This window comes from Thalassophryne amazonica, chromosome 6 (genome assembly GCF_902500255.1).
Source record: "Thalassophryne amazonica chromosome 6, fThaAma1.1, whole genome shotgun sequence".
Lineage (NCBI taxonomy): Eukaryota > Metazoa > Chordata > Actinopteri > Batrachoidiformes > Batrachoididae > Thalassophryne > Thalassophryne amazonica.
In genome coordinates this window covers 107,834,041-107,848,832 of record NC_047108.1, presented here as the reverse complement: position 1 = coordinate 107,848,832, position 14,792 = coordinate 107,834,041, and the positions used below count along the sequence as shown (strand labels likewise).

The following is a 14,792-nucleotide window of genomic DNA, read 5'->3' as shown; positions in this document are numbered from 1 at the left end:
GGTTCCCATGATGCACTGTTTCTTTCTCTTTTGCTCTGTATACACCACTCTGCAATTTAATTATTAGTGGTCAATCTCTGCTCCCCTCCACAGCATGTCTTTTTCCTGGTTCTCTCCCTCAGCCCCAACCAGTCCCAGCAGAAGACTGCCCCTCCCTGAGCCTGGTTCTGCTGGAGGTTTCTTCCTGTTAAAGGGAGTTTTTCCTTCCCACTGTAGCCAAGTGCTTGCTCACAGGGGGTCGTTTTGACCGTTGGGTTTTACATAATTATTGTATGGCCTTGCCTTACAATATAAAGCGCCTTGGGGCAACTGTTTGTTGTGATTTGGCGCTATATAAAAAAAAATTGATTGATTGATTGATTGATTGATTGATTGACTTTATTAGTTTTGAGACGTGGGAATTGATTGGTTGTCTAACTGGGTAGCTGCCATCTTGGACTCAAGGTAGTTCTGTGGTAGGCTGGATACACCAACGTGCATCACCAGCACATGCATGACTTGCCCACTACCATCTTTCTAGACATAAAACAACATTCTATATCCAATGGAAATCCACTGAGCAGTTGCTGGGGTAGTAAATTTTGGAAGAGGCTGTTTATAATCAAGTGTTTCCATTGGTAGTCATTCTATGTGCAACCTTCATTTAACTGATCAAGATCATGCTGACTTGACTGCACCCAGCAATGGAGAGCCATAAGATCTGACCATCCCTTTTCTGGATAGAAGGCTGTTGTAGTCTTTGGAATAGAAGCTAGCTCAGACAAAAATGTAACATTGTGGTCAATAATAATGACAGCTTGGTGGCTTAGTGGTTATCACTGTTGCCTCAGAGCAAGAAGGTTCCAGGTTTGCTTCTGACCTGTCTTTTCTGTGTGGAGATTGCATGTTCTCCTCGTGTTTGTGTGGGTTCCATCTGGGTGCTCTGGCTTCTTCCCACTTCCAAAGACACACAGGTTAGATGATTGATGATTTGAAATTGATTGCCACTGTGAATGTGTTTTGGCCCTGAGATAGACTGGTGGCCTGTTCAGAGTGTACCCCACCAATTACTGCTGGGATGGGCTTTAGCCACCCTCCATGACCCTTAATTGAAATTAGTGGGTAAAGAAAATGAATGAATCAGTGAATGAATGGTTAATAGTCAAACCTCTCCCATTACAATGTACAACAAATGCTTGGAAGAGGTTGACTTCTTCAAGTTCCTCTTTGTCCATAGATGCAAAAATCACTCAGACATCAAAAGCACAATTGGCCTTACAGCAGCCACCCTGACAAAACTCACTCACTAGCTGGTCACTATGAACCCCCTGCTCACCAGTGTAAAAAAACAGAGTCTGGCCATATGGTCAAAGTATTGCACTATCCAAGACCATTCTGGCTCCATATCCAGAGGTTGTCATAGGTTGTGAATTGATAACCAGAAGGATTGGAGTGGTATGTCTTTGAGCATATCCATCTACACGTCCATCACAGATGGACATGTGAGAGTCTAGAGCATGTCAGTTTCAATTTGACTGGGGGCCAAATTCTAGTCAGCGGAGTCTGGTTGGGCTGGAACAAAGCTGAGATGGCACTAGCTGATGTGAACCTAATCACTAACTATGATGCTGTTCAGGTCATTTTCAACAATCATCAACCATGGGTTGGTAAGGTTAGACCTTACTTGAGGTCTATCTATCAGATGTCAGGAAAACTGTAATGAACACTACATAGGTGAGACTAAGCAACCTTTACACAAAAGGCTATATCAGCACCGCAGAGAGGGCGCCAGTGGACCTCAGTCTGCAGTTCATCTCCACCTGAAAGACACTAACCACACGTTTGAGGACAAGGACGTTAAAATCTTAGCCAGAGAGAAGAAATGGTTTGAGAGAGGTGTCAAGGAAGCATTCTTTGTAAAACAGTTGAAACCCAGCCTTAACCGGGGAGGGGTTCTCAGACACGCTTTGTCCCCTGTTTACAATGGGGTACTCAGGTCAAAGCAGTTTCAGTCTTTTGTTCATGGTAATGAGTCATTCACGTCATCAGGAGAGTCGTCAAGGGAGCCATCAGGAGAGACTTCCATCCCATCATTAGGAGGCACAGCTGCCCTGTCATTAGGAGGGTGCTAACTAGAGCACAATAGGTGCTAATTAGAGCTATTGTTTAGTCACTAGCCTGTAGCAGTCGGCCTCTCGGTAGGAGGGGTCTGGTTAGGTTAAAAACTCCAGCTTTTGTTGGCTTCTGTTTTATTCTTCTCTACAAGAGTCAAGACGGAAGTCAGACTACCAGAGCAAGAATTTTAGCTGAGGAAGCTTCTGCAATTTGAAGCGAAACGTCCTCACATCAAGCAACCCAGTCCAGTTGAAGATTCAAGCTTCTCTACTATATCACCTTCAGTGGTACCAGACTGGCTCCTGGACTACAGAGTGGATGTTCAGTCTAAACCAGAATTTGAACAACAAGCAAAACTACTAGTAAACATGATGGAGTTTACTCGAAACAAAACAGATATGAAATGAAAGAAGAACAAAAAGTCACTGATCTAACAAACTATGGGTGATTTGTTCAGGGCCAACTAAGGGCTCTGTGATGTTGCCATAAATCCAAATGATAGTCGACTGTATAATCAACCGTAGAGCCCATAGAAATGCTGCATATTCCAGAGATATACTTTAACTTTCAGGGGTTCATGGAGTTGTTGGTGACTCCACCTCAGTGTTTTTTTTTTTTTTTTATGTTTCTGGACCCCTGAGGGTTAGCGGTCTGCGTGGGGCCACCATTTGAAGACCCCTGATATAGATTTTACGAAATCCAGCAACATACTGTGGGCATTAAGGGTGAACTAAAGCATAAGCCGGGTCACAGACACTGACCTCCAAACCTGAACAAAAAAGCATAAACACAGCCATTTTGTTGTTCTGCTGTTTATTTTAGCATACCAGCAAGTTCCACTAATAGCTGCAGTGTTGCAGAGCCTGGAAACAGGAAGCAGCTCTGCAGGTGCCTTGATAAACTATTAAGGGAAGAGATGGTAGTAATGAAAGGAATTTGTTTGGAAAGTCAGGGAGAAGCACGACGCCAGAGTCTCAACCTCGTCTGCTCCTGAAACCGGGTCACAACACCCCGTCACATTTTAACAAATCTGTTTGCTTTTTTTTTTTTTTTTTCAAATAGCTGCCTCCTTAATACTCCCTCCTCTGCGCTGTAATTTTGATTTCACATTCCTATATTAATCTGCCACGTACATCCATCTTGTCTCCAATAAACTGTTATAATTTGCTGCCTTATATCAAAGCATAACTCCAGAACTGGAGCTTTTCCCAATGGCAGCACAGCGTCACTTCCTTTGGCAGCAGACCAAGCAAAATAGTCTTGTCGAAGCTTGTTTTACATAATACTGACTGAAAGTAATACAGCAGAATTTCTCCTCTGACAAAATGGGCAGAGAAAGTAGAGTTTGATAATCAACAAACATTCACAAAAAGCAAATTCAGGTTGAGCTTGATTTAGGTAAATTACAGGCGGCTGGGCTGGAATCATGACTACATACACCCAGCAGACAGTGACACCCTTATTTTCAGAAGGCCCGTTAGAATATATACGAGGGGTGATTGAGAAGTTTTAAGCCCGACTCAGAAAAAGTCCAGCCTACTTCTCCATCTTTTGCATTCTGAGAAACCAACTTTTCTCAACACTGCACCCATTGCCCCCTGTCTCTCAGAAGGCCCTCCATCCTACTCCACCCCATTCCCTGATGTTGTCCATCCACCTCTTTCCTGGCCTTCCTCTGGGTCTCTCTGTCATAGGTCACCACCCAAGCCACCTCACCGAGGTCCTGTTGGCATCCATTCTCTTGGCATGACCATACCATCGTTGGTGGCCCTGCTCAATAATCTTTAACACGCTGTAAACCTTTGGCTAGATCAACATTTTCACCTTGGCTTATAATTGATTTTTTTCTCCAAATCAAATCTCTTTGTCTTTGGCTGAACCTCAGTCATTCCACCAGGTTTGACCAAAATCACATCTAAATGCATCATGTTTTATTGTTCACATACAGATGAATGGACGGACATACAGGACTGAAAAGAAACACTCCACCATTGCTGCACCATTGCACCACTGCTGTATGCGAGTGTACATATAACACAACACAAGCTGCACAAACAATATGAACCAATCTGTCAAAAAATGCTTGCTGAAGGCTATGACATCTGACATCATGCCTTTGCGTGTTTAGGATACAAAACTAAATATTCCCACATTTGGGTAAGCGATCTTTCATTGGAAAAGTGAAGAAAATATCTTCTCATCCTTTGTGATTATCGTGTAATAAACAGCATCTCTAATTTTAATCATGACCAAAGTTCAAAGTTGTAAAATTCTTGGACATTTATATTTAAACGTGTCTGTTAGGAATAAAACCAGAACATTAAATTTTCCAAATCCATCGCCGCTGTTTGTGCCATCTGAGCGTTTTATCCAAAACTCCTAGACGATCCTGCTCATCTAAATAAATAAACTGGGATTAGTGCAAATCAATACCTCGATTTGTTTGTGTCTGCAGGATTTGTAACAGCAGTTAGAGGAATTCACTTGAGGCCAAAACATAGTGAAATTTTGGGGAAAACAACCCCTTATTCCTGCAGTATTAGTTCTTTTTCTTTAGCAACTTGGCAGGTTGTAGGTTTTAGTGTGTTTTCTGGTCTAAAATGTGTGATGCCAGTTGGAACCAGAATATCAGTGACTGTCTGGTCTGCAGAGGATCCGAGCTTTGGAAGTCTCTCTCTCTCTCTCTCTCTCTCTCTCGCTGACTCGCTCACTGTCTGTGTTGCAAATCCTGTGTTGCCTCATAAGTCTATAATTAAAAGCGTCTGTGTGGCCTTCCATATGGAATTCCTCTGCTTGTACAGTGACTGTGGAGTACATGTGGGAAAACATGGAGGGAGGGAGTTGTTTTTACTGTATTACATGTTCAACTTTATAACCAAATCGGAAATGTGTTGTACGAGGAAATGGTACTTAGTCAGATGACTAAAACTGATGTTTGTAACGTTTCACTTCCACAGCAGCACTATTCTTATCTTGATTTATTTACTCATTGAATTCTGTCTAAAGAGGCCTGACATCATTTGACGTGACCATTGATCAAATTAGAAATCTTCTCTTTTTGCTCTTTTTGTTCCCTTCGGTTGGGTCCTCAGGGACAGGAAGGAAGTCTACATGGGCGATGACAACTCACTGACCTTGACTTTCAATGCCCGGAATGAAGGTGAGGGAGGGGCGTACGAGGCAGAGCTGTATGTGGTGCTGCCTCCGGAAGCCGACTACAGCGGCATTGCTCGCAACAATGAGGTGAGTGGAAATGTGAAACATGGTGGAAATTTGCATTAAAAAAAAAGATTACAGTTGCATGAGGTTTGACCGACCTTTTCTCTCGTTTTGCAGAGTCTGACCCAGCTGACCTGCAGCTATGAGTCGGAGAACCAGACTCGATACCTCAGCTGTGATTTGGGAAACCCAATGAAGTCTGGAGCCAATGTAAGAACACCTCATTTGGGTTTAGCTAATCACGACATGCATTGCATTTTAGGTAATCATATTAAAACATGTGAACATGATTTAAAAAAATCATGGTTAACACTGCAGACCTCATGGATTTTTTATGACACAGCTTCTCCGTTAAAAAAAAAAGGCGTTTCATGTGTGTGTGTGTGGGGGGGGGGGGGGGGGGGGGGGGGGGGTCAGCTGTGGTTGTTAGAATAATTCTGTAAAAACAAATACAGTAAAAATGTGTAAATGCCTTCACAGACAATCCTGTAAATTTTACATTTGAACTCAGTGACCTCACTGACCTGTTTAGGAAGAAACCACATTAACTGCTTATAACACGTGTGACTAGGTCTGAAAATATAATAAACTGCAAAATCATTTTTTACATACTTTGATATATATATATACGTATATCACCTCCTCAATTCTAAACAGATGACTTTTTTCAGAATTCCTCGCATTAACATACTTTGTGCAAATACAGGCAAAATATGTTATATTTTCACAGTTATTCTCATTGTGTGGTAGCACAGTGATGCAGACACAAAGCATGCTTGTCCCATAAGTGAAGTATCCCAGGTTCAAGGCTGCCCAAGACCCATACTCCATATACAGTTAGAGTTGTGTTAGAAAAACTAGATCAACATGTGAATCCCACGCCAAGCCTCCTGTGGTCTCTCTGAGCAAAGTAAGAACAGCTCAACAAAATCTTTTATTTGTTTGTTTGTAAATTACAACTATAAAATTTAAGGTTGTTAACGATATTAACATATTGACTCTGTTTTTACAGATTTAATCAGTTTCATTGTTTGTTTTTTTCACCCCAGTATTGAGCATAGGGCAACTATTGTCTATTGCTTCACCACCTTCATGGTAGAGCAGCACAAACCTGGACTTAGTTAAAAAGAAGCAGTTTGCCAGAATGTACACAGAAGACTTGAGTCTCACTTTGTTTTGTTTTTTTTGTTTTTTTTTAAGTTCTCCTTTGTGCCACTGTACAATGATGCTGTCATTGGTGAAGTTTGAGTTATGCCCAGTTTCACCAGAAGATTGTAAAGCAGTTCTTACATCTGGGTTAGGTCCAGTTTTTGTGGGAGTTTGGCATATTGCTCAGCAAAGATCAGCACAACTCTGGAAAGCTTGGTTAAACTTGTGCCGGTTTTGATCATGTTCAAAATTTTTGAGAGCTCAGCCGGACTGTATTAGGCACCTCACCTTCAGCTCCGGGTGGGCCAGTGCAGACACGATTTCACTCGCATGTAGAGATAATAATTTAATTTCAGAGATAACTTTCAGTTAATAAATGAAGGTGAAGTGTACCCTGCCCGGCCTCACCCTGATTGAGGGCAGGCTGAGCTGGATTAGAACTACTGAGCTCAAAAAACAAACAAACAAACAAAAAAGGTATTTCCCAACTTTTGGCAAGTGGTATGCCTGCTCGGGAAGACTAAGTACTAAATGGTGCCACGTAAAAATGGCATTTGTTATTTGATTGTTTGCTCTAATGAAACATTTTTTTTAGTGAAATAGGAATGTTTGGATATTTCAAAGTGCGGTATATTTCCAGTTAATCCACTGATAAACTAAACCCATCAAACTCTACATTTTTATTAAAATGACAAGTTCCCTAAATGTGACAGTGCTATACATTAAATCGACTTTATGGTCAACAGGTTATTTTGATCCGTAGAGATTAGTCCTAGATTTCCACAGGACAAAATTACAAAACAAAGAAAAAAATAGATGCAGTTCTTTTTTTTCTGTCAGGTGTCTTTCCTGCACTAACTGTCTTCTCTTAGGGGGGGGGGTATAAAAGCAAAAGCACTGTCACAGGAAACGTCACAAGGTGTTAGGAAGTGTTGTGATGGAGAGTGCGGACTCCATCTGTGCCCACTGACTTCCCCCTTTTTAATGATGAGCTCACAGGGTGGCATGCATTAGTAAGTCTGCACAGGAACAGTGCCTTCTCACAGAGATGAGGAGACCTCAGAGTCTGTGTAGAGTTTCATGTCTCCAAAGGTTTCGTGTCGTAATCAGTTCTCATCGTAATGCTGCTGTTCCACTAATCAGTCAGCAGAGTGACAAGAACCAAACTGAAATGTGAAGAATGAGGCAGAATTGGTGACATGGTTACATGAGAGGGCTGGGAAATGCCATATAGAACCTTTTTTTTTTTTTTTGTCTTAGGGAAAACAAAAAAGTAATAATGATTAATGTGTTCTTCTTTGCAGTTGTGGGGGGGTCTCCGTTTCACAGTGCCACGGCTGAAGGACACACACAAGACTGTTCAGTTTGAAATGCAGATTCGATGGTAAAACATGCATCAATTTGAAACTACAGCAGAAACACTGACAAACAATATTTTTTAAAAATGAAATTAATTATTTTTCTGATCAGTCATTTCATCTGTGCTTGTTTTTTGTGAGCGTTTTTTTTTTCATGATGTAGCCTTATACCAAGTCATCTCTCTCTCTATATATATATATATATACACACACACACACACACACACACACACACACACATACACATAGACAGACAGACAGAGAGACATGTACACATGGAGTCAATCAGTTCCAGGACCTGCTGTGCCTTTGGCGATGCAGGAAATTAAAACCAGAATAAAGATCCGAAATATAATACATATGTCAATGTATATTTCCTTTTAATTCATGCATATATACATATTCCACACCATCTATCCAGTTTCTATATCCGCTTACTCTAATTGGGGTCACTGGGGGGCTGGAGCCTATCCCAGTGGTCACAGGGCATGAGACAGGGTTCACCCTGGACAGGACGCCAGTCTGTTACAGGACCACATATAGACAAACAAACACATTCACACCTGCACACACACCTACGGACAATTTAAAGTTTCCAATCCACCTAACCTGCATGTTTTTGGATGTGGGAGGCAGCCGGAGGGAACCCACGCAAACACGGGGACAACATGCAAACTCCACACAGAAATGGCCCCATTGGGAATCAATCCCATGAGCAAGAATACTATGAGGCAACAGTGTTAACCACTAAGTCACCGTGCTGCCCTATATTCCACACACTTAAAAAAAGATATTGAGAAGAATTGAGGACATCTATTTGTATACATTATCTTCATATTTACTGCTCTTGAGGATGTATTTTTCACACTATACTGGGTGTATAATTTTGCAGTAACAGTTAGTGTTTCTTTAGTAGTTATAATAACAACAATAATAAGATTAACAGCATTATATTATTGTTAATTTTATTATGTATACCATACCAAAGATTTATGTATTGAAGGTGATCCATTTGAAAAGGTGTATTGAGTTTATAGTGTGTTACACAGCTACATCATAATTTCAAACTAATGTCATTAATTTATTAATTTTATTCATGAAATGCTACAAAATCCAAAAATATTCCAATTAAAATGATATACAACACACATTAGTATCAAATCTTCACTTGGAAGGAGCTGGAAGTAGCAAAAGCCTGAAATTAAAAAATATATAAAAAAAATAGTTGAGAATGATCTTTTTATCAATCAGCTGTAAATTTAAAGTTACTCATTCCAGCAGTTGATTAATGGTTTGAACCTTACGTTGGATTCTGTTTCAGGGATGCTCTCCGCAGCTCTCAAAGGACTTTGTTTAATCAGAATCATCTTTCCCCTGTGCCCACAGTAAAAATGAAAATAATTCTCATAGTGAGGTTGTACCCTACAAGCTGGAGACGGTTGTTCAGGCTGCTGTAATTTTACAAGGGTGAGTTCAGTGTTGGGATTCTCCAATTCAAAAATTTACAATTTAATGGAAGCGTTAGCTCTTCCCCACACATTTTCTCAATCAACTCTTTTCTGTTTTGAAGTGTTTCTCGACCAGATAAAGTCTTCTTCCCACCGGCCAACTGGAAGGTGACCAAAAGCTTGGAGGTGGAGCAGGACGTCGGGCCTGCAGTGGAACACATCTATGAGGTAACCGGTCTGCCTGAACAGATTGTGCAAGAAAACAGATCATATTGTTCATAACACAAGCAAGCTCTCCAGGGCAACAATTAGAAACACGAAGAAGTAAAACATATTCAAATTGTTTGAGTTATTCAGTGCTTTGCTGATGTTCCATGACTTGAGAACTGAGGACCTGTCTTCACAGAGGTGCAATGACACGTGCCTCTTTAGCACATACCGATATGTGCACCGTGTTTTTGTGTCACAGCATAAAGGTGGAAGAAATGCACAAATAAGTGTCGTCTTGGAAAAAAATTAACCCTCTGGGGTCTGAGGGCATTTTTTGGACAGTTCACTCACCTGGCATAAATGTTTTATTATTGCTGTTAACACCTCTCCCTGCATCCCACAATCACATTTTATGTCTCTTTTTTTCAGGACAACCTGTGCTTTCATAATATATATGATTTTGTTGTGTTTTATAAGTGTAATAAAAGTTTACAATCAGAAATAAAAAAGGAAAAAAATAAAGCGGAAATAATTTTCCACACACATTTATTTAAAACACACAGCAAACTATTATTTACATATATATATATATATATATATATATATATATATATATATATATATATATATATATATATATATATATATATATATATATATATATATATATATATATATATATGACACTTTATAAAGGTAATTTGAAGTCTTGTGTGAAAGACTGTACAACAAAAAGGTCCAAACAGTAAACACAAATGCACATTTTGAACAATATATACAAAATGGTCTACACGTTTTGTTTGTCTAATCTCAAAGCAATTTCTGTCTGCTATTACACAAAGGTTACATCACAAACTTCTACTTCTACTGTGTTTTGGAGTGTTCTGTGCTGCAGCTTTCATTCACACTTTGGCCCACTTTGGCTCCTTACAGTCTGAGGAGCAGCCCTCCCCGTCGCTCCATTGATATGGTAAACAAGTGCTTTATGCCGAGTTTCTATCTCATATCATTAAAAAGTTATTTATAATTTAGTAAAGCTTGGTCTTCGCCATCATATATGACGCCGTCGGCCCCAGATGGTTAAAAGTGCTTTATTAGAAATTGTCAGGCCCCTTTAGACATTTCCAGTTTCTGGGGTCATCACCACCTAGGTACTTGTGAGCTGGTACATGGGCAGATGGTTCCAGCCTTATCATCAGAAGACCCAGTAGTCAATTTTGAAAATCATATTTTCAAAATTCTATTTAGTTATTTATATGAAACATGGTTGCCAAAATCTGTCTATCTAATTTCTGTCAAATATCACCGCTGTCCACTTTGGGGAATATTCTGTACAGTTGTTGGTCATTATTCAGCATTGGTCATACTAGTAGATTAATTTCATAGAAAACTTTACTCTATTCTGACTATCATATTCAAACATAGCAAAAATATTTCATTCTAAATTTTACAACATACATTCACTTGATTAGAAATATTGAGCACATTTTGACAAAAGGCTAGAAATCAACCAAGAAATCGATGTGTTGATATTTGCCTTATGAGCAGTAACTTTGAAAAGTTACTTTACTAGTTACTTTATACAGTTACTTCATTAGTAGCTGCTGAACATAACTGATAAAGTAACTAGTAATCTAACTTGGTTATTTTTAAGATTGAGTATTCAGAAAACTAACTATTAGTTACTTTGCTGATTACTCAGTCCTAAGAGTAACCAAGTTAGATTACTAGTTACCTTATTAGTTACAAGTTGTCAGCAGCTCCTAATAAAGTAACTGCATAAAGCTGCTAATGGCGTAACTGTATAAAGTAACTAATAAAATAACTTTTCAAAGTAACTGTGGCAACACTGCTTATGAGCTCTTAAAATTCTTCTCAATAAATGAACACACCATTTGTTTTTTTGTGATTCAGTAAACATTTATTGCCTGAGGGCCAGTCTAAACACACTGAAAACACATGAACAGCAAAATTCAACTCACATCAACTTGTTTTCAACTTCTCATAATTGACACAACATTCATCAATAAACTTGTGGAACACGGTCCATGAATTACAGCGATATGGATTATGGTGAAATTCTCTGTAATGCACAAGTCCTACTGTCAGGAAACAAAAATGGGGAAACCCTATTTTTGCGCATTTTGCACCCATTTTTACTAAAACACTAATGTCATGTAAATTGTTATAGGATGGTCGTAGGCACAAATTAAATTGCTCCACTATACTGAAAATGAATTTATGAATTTCTGACTACAGGGCGTTCTGATGATAGGGCAGACCCTGCCCAGACAAGCGCGACATATGGTCACAATGTTGGGGTTGTCGTTCCCTCAAAAGTCCTCATCCAGGATCGATTCATATGCCCTAATCAATGGCCACAGCTGTGCTCAGTCACCATGGATGATTGACTCCAGTTTGTCCAATTGGATTATTTGCGTTTGAAGAATGGGATATCAATCAATCAATCAATTTTTTTTATATAGCGCCAAATCACAACAAACAGTTGCCCCAAGGCGCTTTATATTGTAAGGCAAGGCCATACAATAATTATGTAAAACCCCAACGGTCAAAACGACCCCCTGTGAGCAAGCACTTGGCTACAGTGGGAAGGAAAAACTCCCTTTTAACAGGAAGAAACCTCCAGCAGAACCAGGCTCAGGGAGGGGCAGTCTTCTGCTGGGACTGGTTGGGGCTGAGGGAGAGAACCAGGAAAAAGACATGCTGTGGAGGGGAGCAGAGATCGATCACTAATGATTAAATGCAGAGTGGTGCATACAGAGCAAAAAGAGAAAGAAACAGTGCATCATGGGAACCCCCCAGCAGTCTACGTCTATAGCAGCATAACTAAGGGATGGTTTAGGGTCACCTGATCCAGCCCTAACTATAAGCTTTAGCAAAAAGGAAAGTTTTAAGCCTAATCTTAAAAGTAGAGAGGGTGTCTGTCTCCCTGATCTGAATTGGGAGCTGGTTCCACAGGAGAGGAGCCTGAAAGCTGAAGGCTCTGCCTCCCATTCTACTCTTACAAACCCTAGGAACTACAAGTAAGCCTGCAGTCTGAGAGCGAAGCGCTCTATTGGGGTGATATGGTACTACGAGGTCCCTAAGATAAGATGGGACCTGATTATTCAAAACCTTATAAGTAAGAAGAAGAATTTTAAATTCTATTCTAGAATTAACAGGAAGTCAATGAAGAGAGGCCAATATGGGTGAGATATGCTCTCTCCTTCTAGTCCCCGTCAGTACTCTAGCTGCAGCATTTTGAATTAACTGAAGGCTTTTTAGGGAACTTTTAGGACAACCTGATAATAATGAATTACAATAGTCCAGCCTAGAGGAAATAAATGCATGAATTAGTTTTTCAGCATCACTCTGAGACAAGACCTTTCTGATTTTAGAGATATTGCGTAAATGCAAAAAAGCAGTCCTACATATTTGTTTAATATGCGCTTTGAATTACATATCCTGATCAAAAATGACTCCAAGATTTCTCACAGTATTACTAGAGGTCAGGGTAATGCCATCCAGAGTAAGGATCTGGTTAGACACCATGTTTCTAAGATTTGTGGGGCCAAGTACAATAACTTCAGATTTATCTGAGTTTAAAAGCAGGAAATTAGAGGTCATCCATGTCTTTATGTCTGTAAGACAATCCTGCAGTTTAGCTAATTGGTGTGTGTCCTCTGGCTTCATGGATAGATAAAGCTGGGTATCATCTGCGTAACAATGAAAATTTAAGCAATACCGTCTAATAATACTGCCTAAGGGAAGCATGTATAAAGTGAATAAAATTGGTCCTAGCACAGAACCTTGTGGAACTCCATAATTAACTTTAGTCTGTGAAGAAGATTTACTGGATTAGAGTCGTCAGGATCAGCCAGTTGATCCTGGATCTTTTAAATGACAAACTGAGAAAAGGCCCACAGACTCTTAACTTTGTGGAAAGTCAAACCTTTTGCAATATGTGGACACAATCAGCTAGCAGACACTAAACCACAAAGATGTGTGCACCCAAGACCCATCCAGACCAACTGTGGAGAACAACAGAGGCTGTTTTATGCATCTTCAGCCACATGACACCAAACTAAAAAAAAAAAACAATCTGTTGGCCTTTGTGCATATAATCTTATGGATCATGACATTAAAGTGTTTAGTTTTTTAATAAATAAATGGTATTGGCCCTGCGACAGACTGGCATCCTGTACCCCGCCTCATGCCCTGTGGCTGCTGGGATAGGCTCCAGTCCCCCTGTGATCCTTAATTGGAGTAAGCAGTTGAAGATGAGTGAGTGAGTGATTAAATGGTATGTGATTGGAACCAGTCAGCTTGTAAGAGAAACTGTGTTTGAATTAATCCAACAGACCAACAAATTATGTATTTATTGAGGATGATGACAGTATAAAAAATAATGCAGAAAAATTCATACATAGCTGATGTTTTCATCGGCCAGCAGGGGGTGTTAATGTCGGCAAAAACAAGATGTCGAATTTGCTGCCTCTCCCTCCACCAAAAATATCTACATTTGTCTTATCTGTCTGATTGTAACCCAAAAAAAATCCAAATGTGCTTTTCTGAATGTTACATGCACAGGAATATGCACAAAATACCATGCATTACTTTTCATATGAGGACATAAAAACAGAGAATAAGTTGCAACAATATGCTAATGTACTTTATTGTGATTCTGGATAAAAAAATATTAAACATACACACCTATTAATACTGTAGTGAGCCAAAGCAGCAGGTAATTCTGGACACATCCACGAATCAGTGCACTGTGACCCTATGACCCTACTGCACTGCTTACAAATAATAATCAGATATACAGCTGAAGTATCAGTATCAGTATCGGAAGAAAAATCTGCTCCAGTCTGGTTTCTCTGTGAAACACAAAGCAATACAGATACCCTTGAAGTCCTTTAATACTTCACATATTAAATCTATCTTATTAATTTCCTCTTTCCTCTGCTCTCTTGCTTTTCCAGCTGGTGAACAATGGACCCAGTCGGATCAGCCACACCCTACTCGAGCTGCGCTGCCCCCTCAGTGTGCCGAATCACGCTCTGCTTTACCCTTTGGAGTTCTCCACTGAAGGTCCCATCAACTGCACCACCAACCACACCATGAACCACCTACACCTCAAAGTAAGTAACACACGAGCACACAGTCAGTGAAGATGTCCCACTTGTTCCCAGTCATCTGTGTGATTAACCATCCGGCTGTACCACGGATTTGGGCCACACCCGCCTCCCACCACCTCTTTGATGTCCCATCTCTTCCCTTATATTCTGCACAGCTTGATGTTACTTGCTTA

The 14,792-nt window shown here is 40.0% G+C and overlaps 1 protein-coding gene across 1 annotated transcript in view; it reads left to right on the top strand.

The window, feature by feature from the left end:
• Window positions 1-14,792, top strand: part of itga5 (integrin, alpha 5 (fibronectin receptor, alpha polypeptide)) — a 100,437-nt gene that overhangs the window by 64,166 nt on the left and 21,479 nt on the right. The window contains exons 20-25 of the mRNA XM_034173104.1: window positions 5,187-5,337; window positions 5,431-5,523; window positions 7,767-7,846; window positions 9,207-9,287; window positions 9,391-9,496; window positions 14,464-14,622. Of these exons, the coding sequence (XP_034028995.1) occupies window positions 5,187-5,337; window positions 5,431-5,523; window positions 7,767-7,846; window positions 9,207-9,287; window positions 9,391-9,496; window positions 14,464-14,622 (670 nt within the window). The remainder of the gene's footprint in view (window positions 1-5,186; window positions 5,338-5,430; window positions 5,524-7,766; window positions 7,847-9,206; window positions 9,288-9,390; window positions 9,497-14,463; window positions 14,623-14,792) is intronic.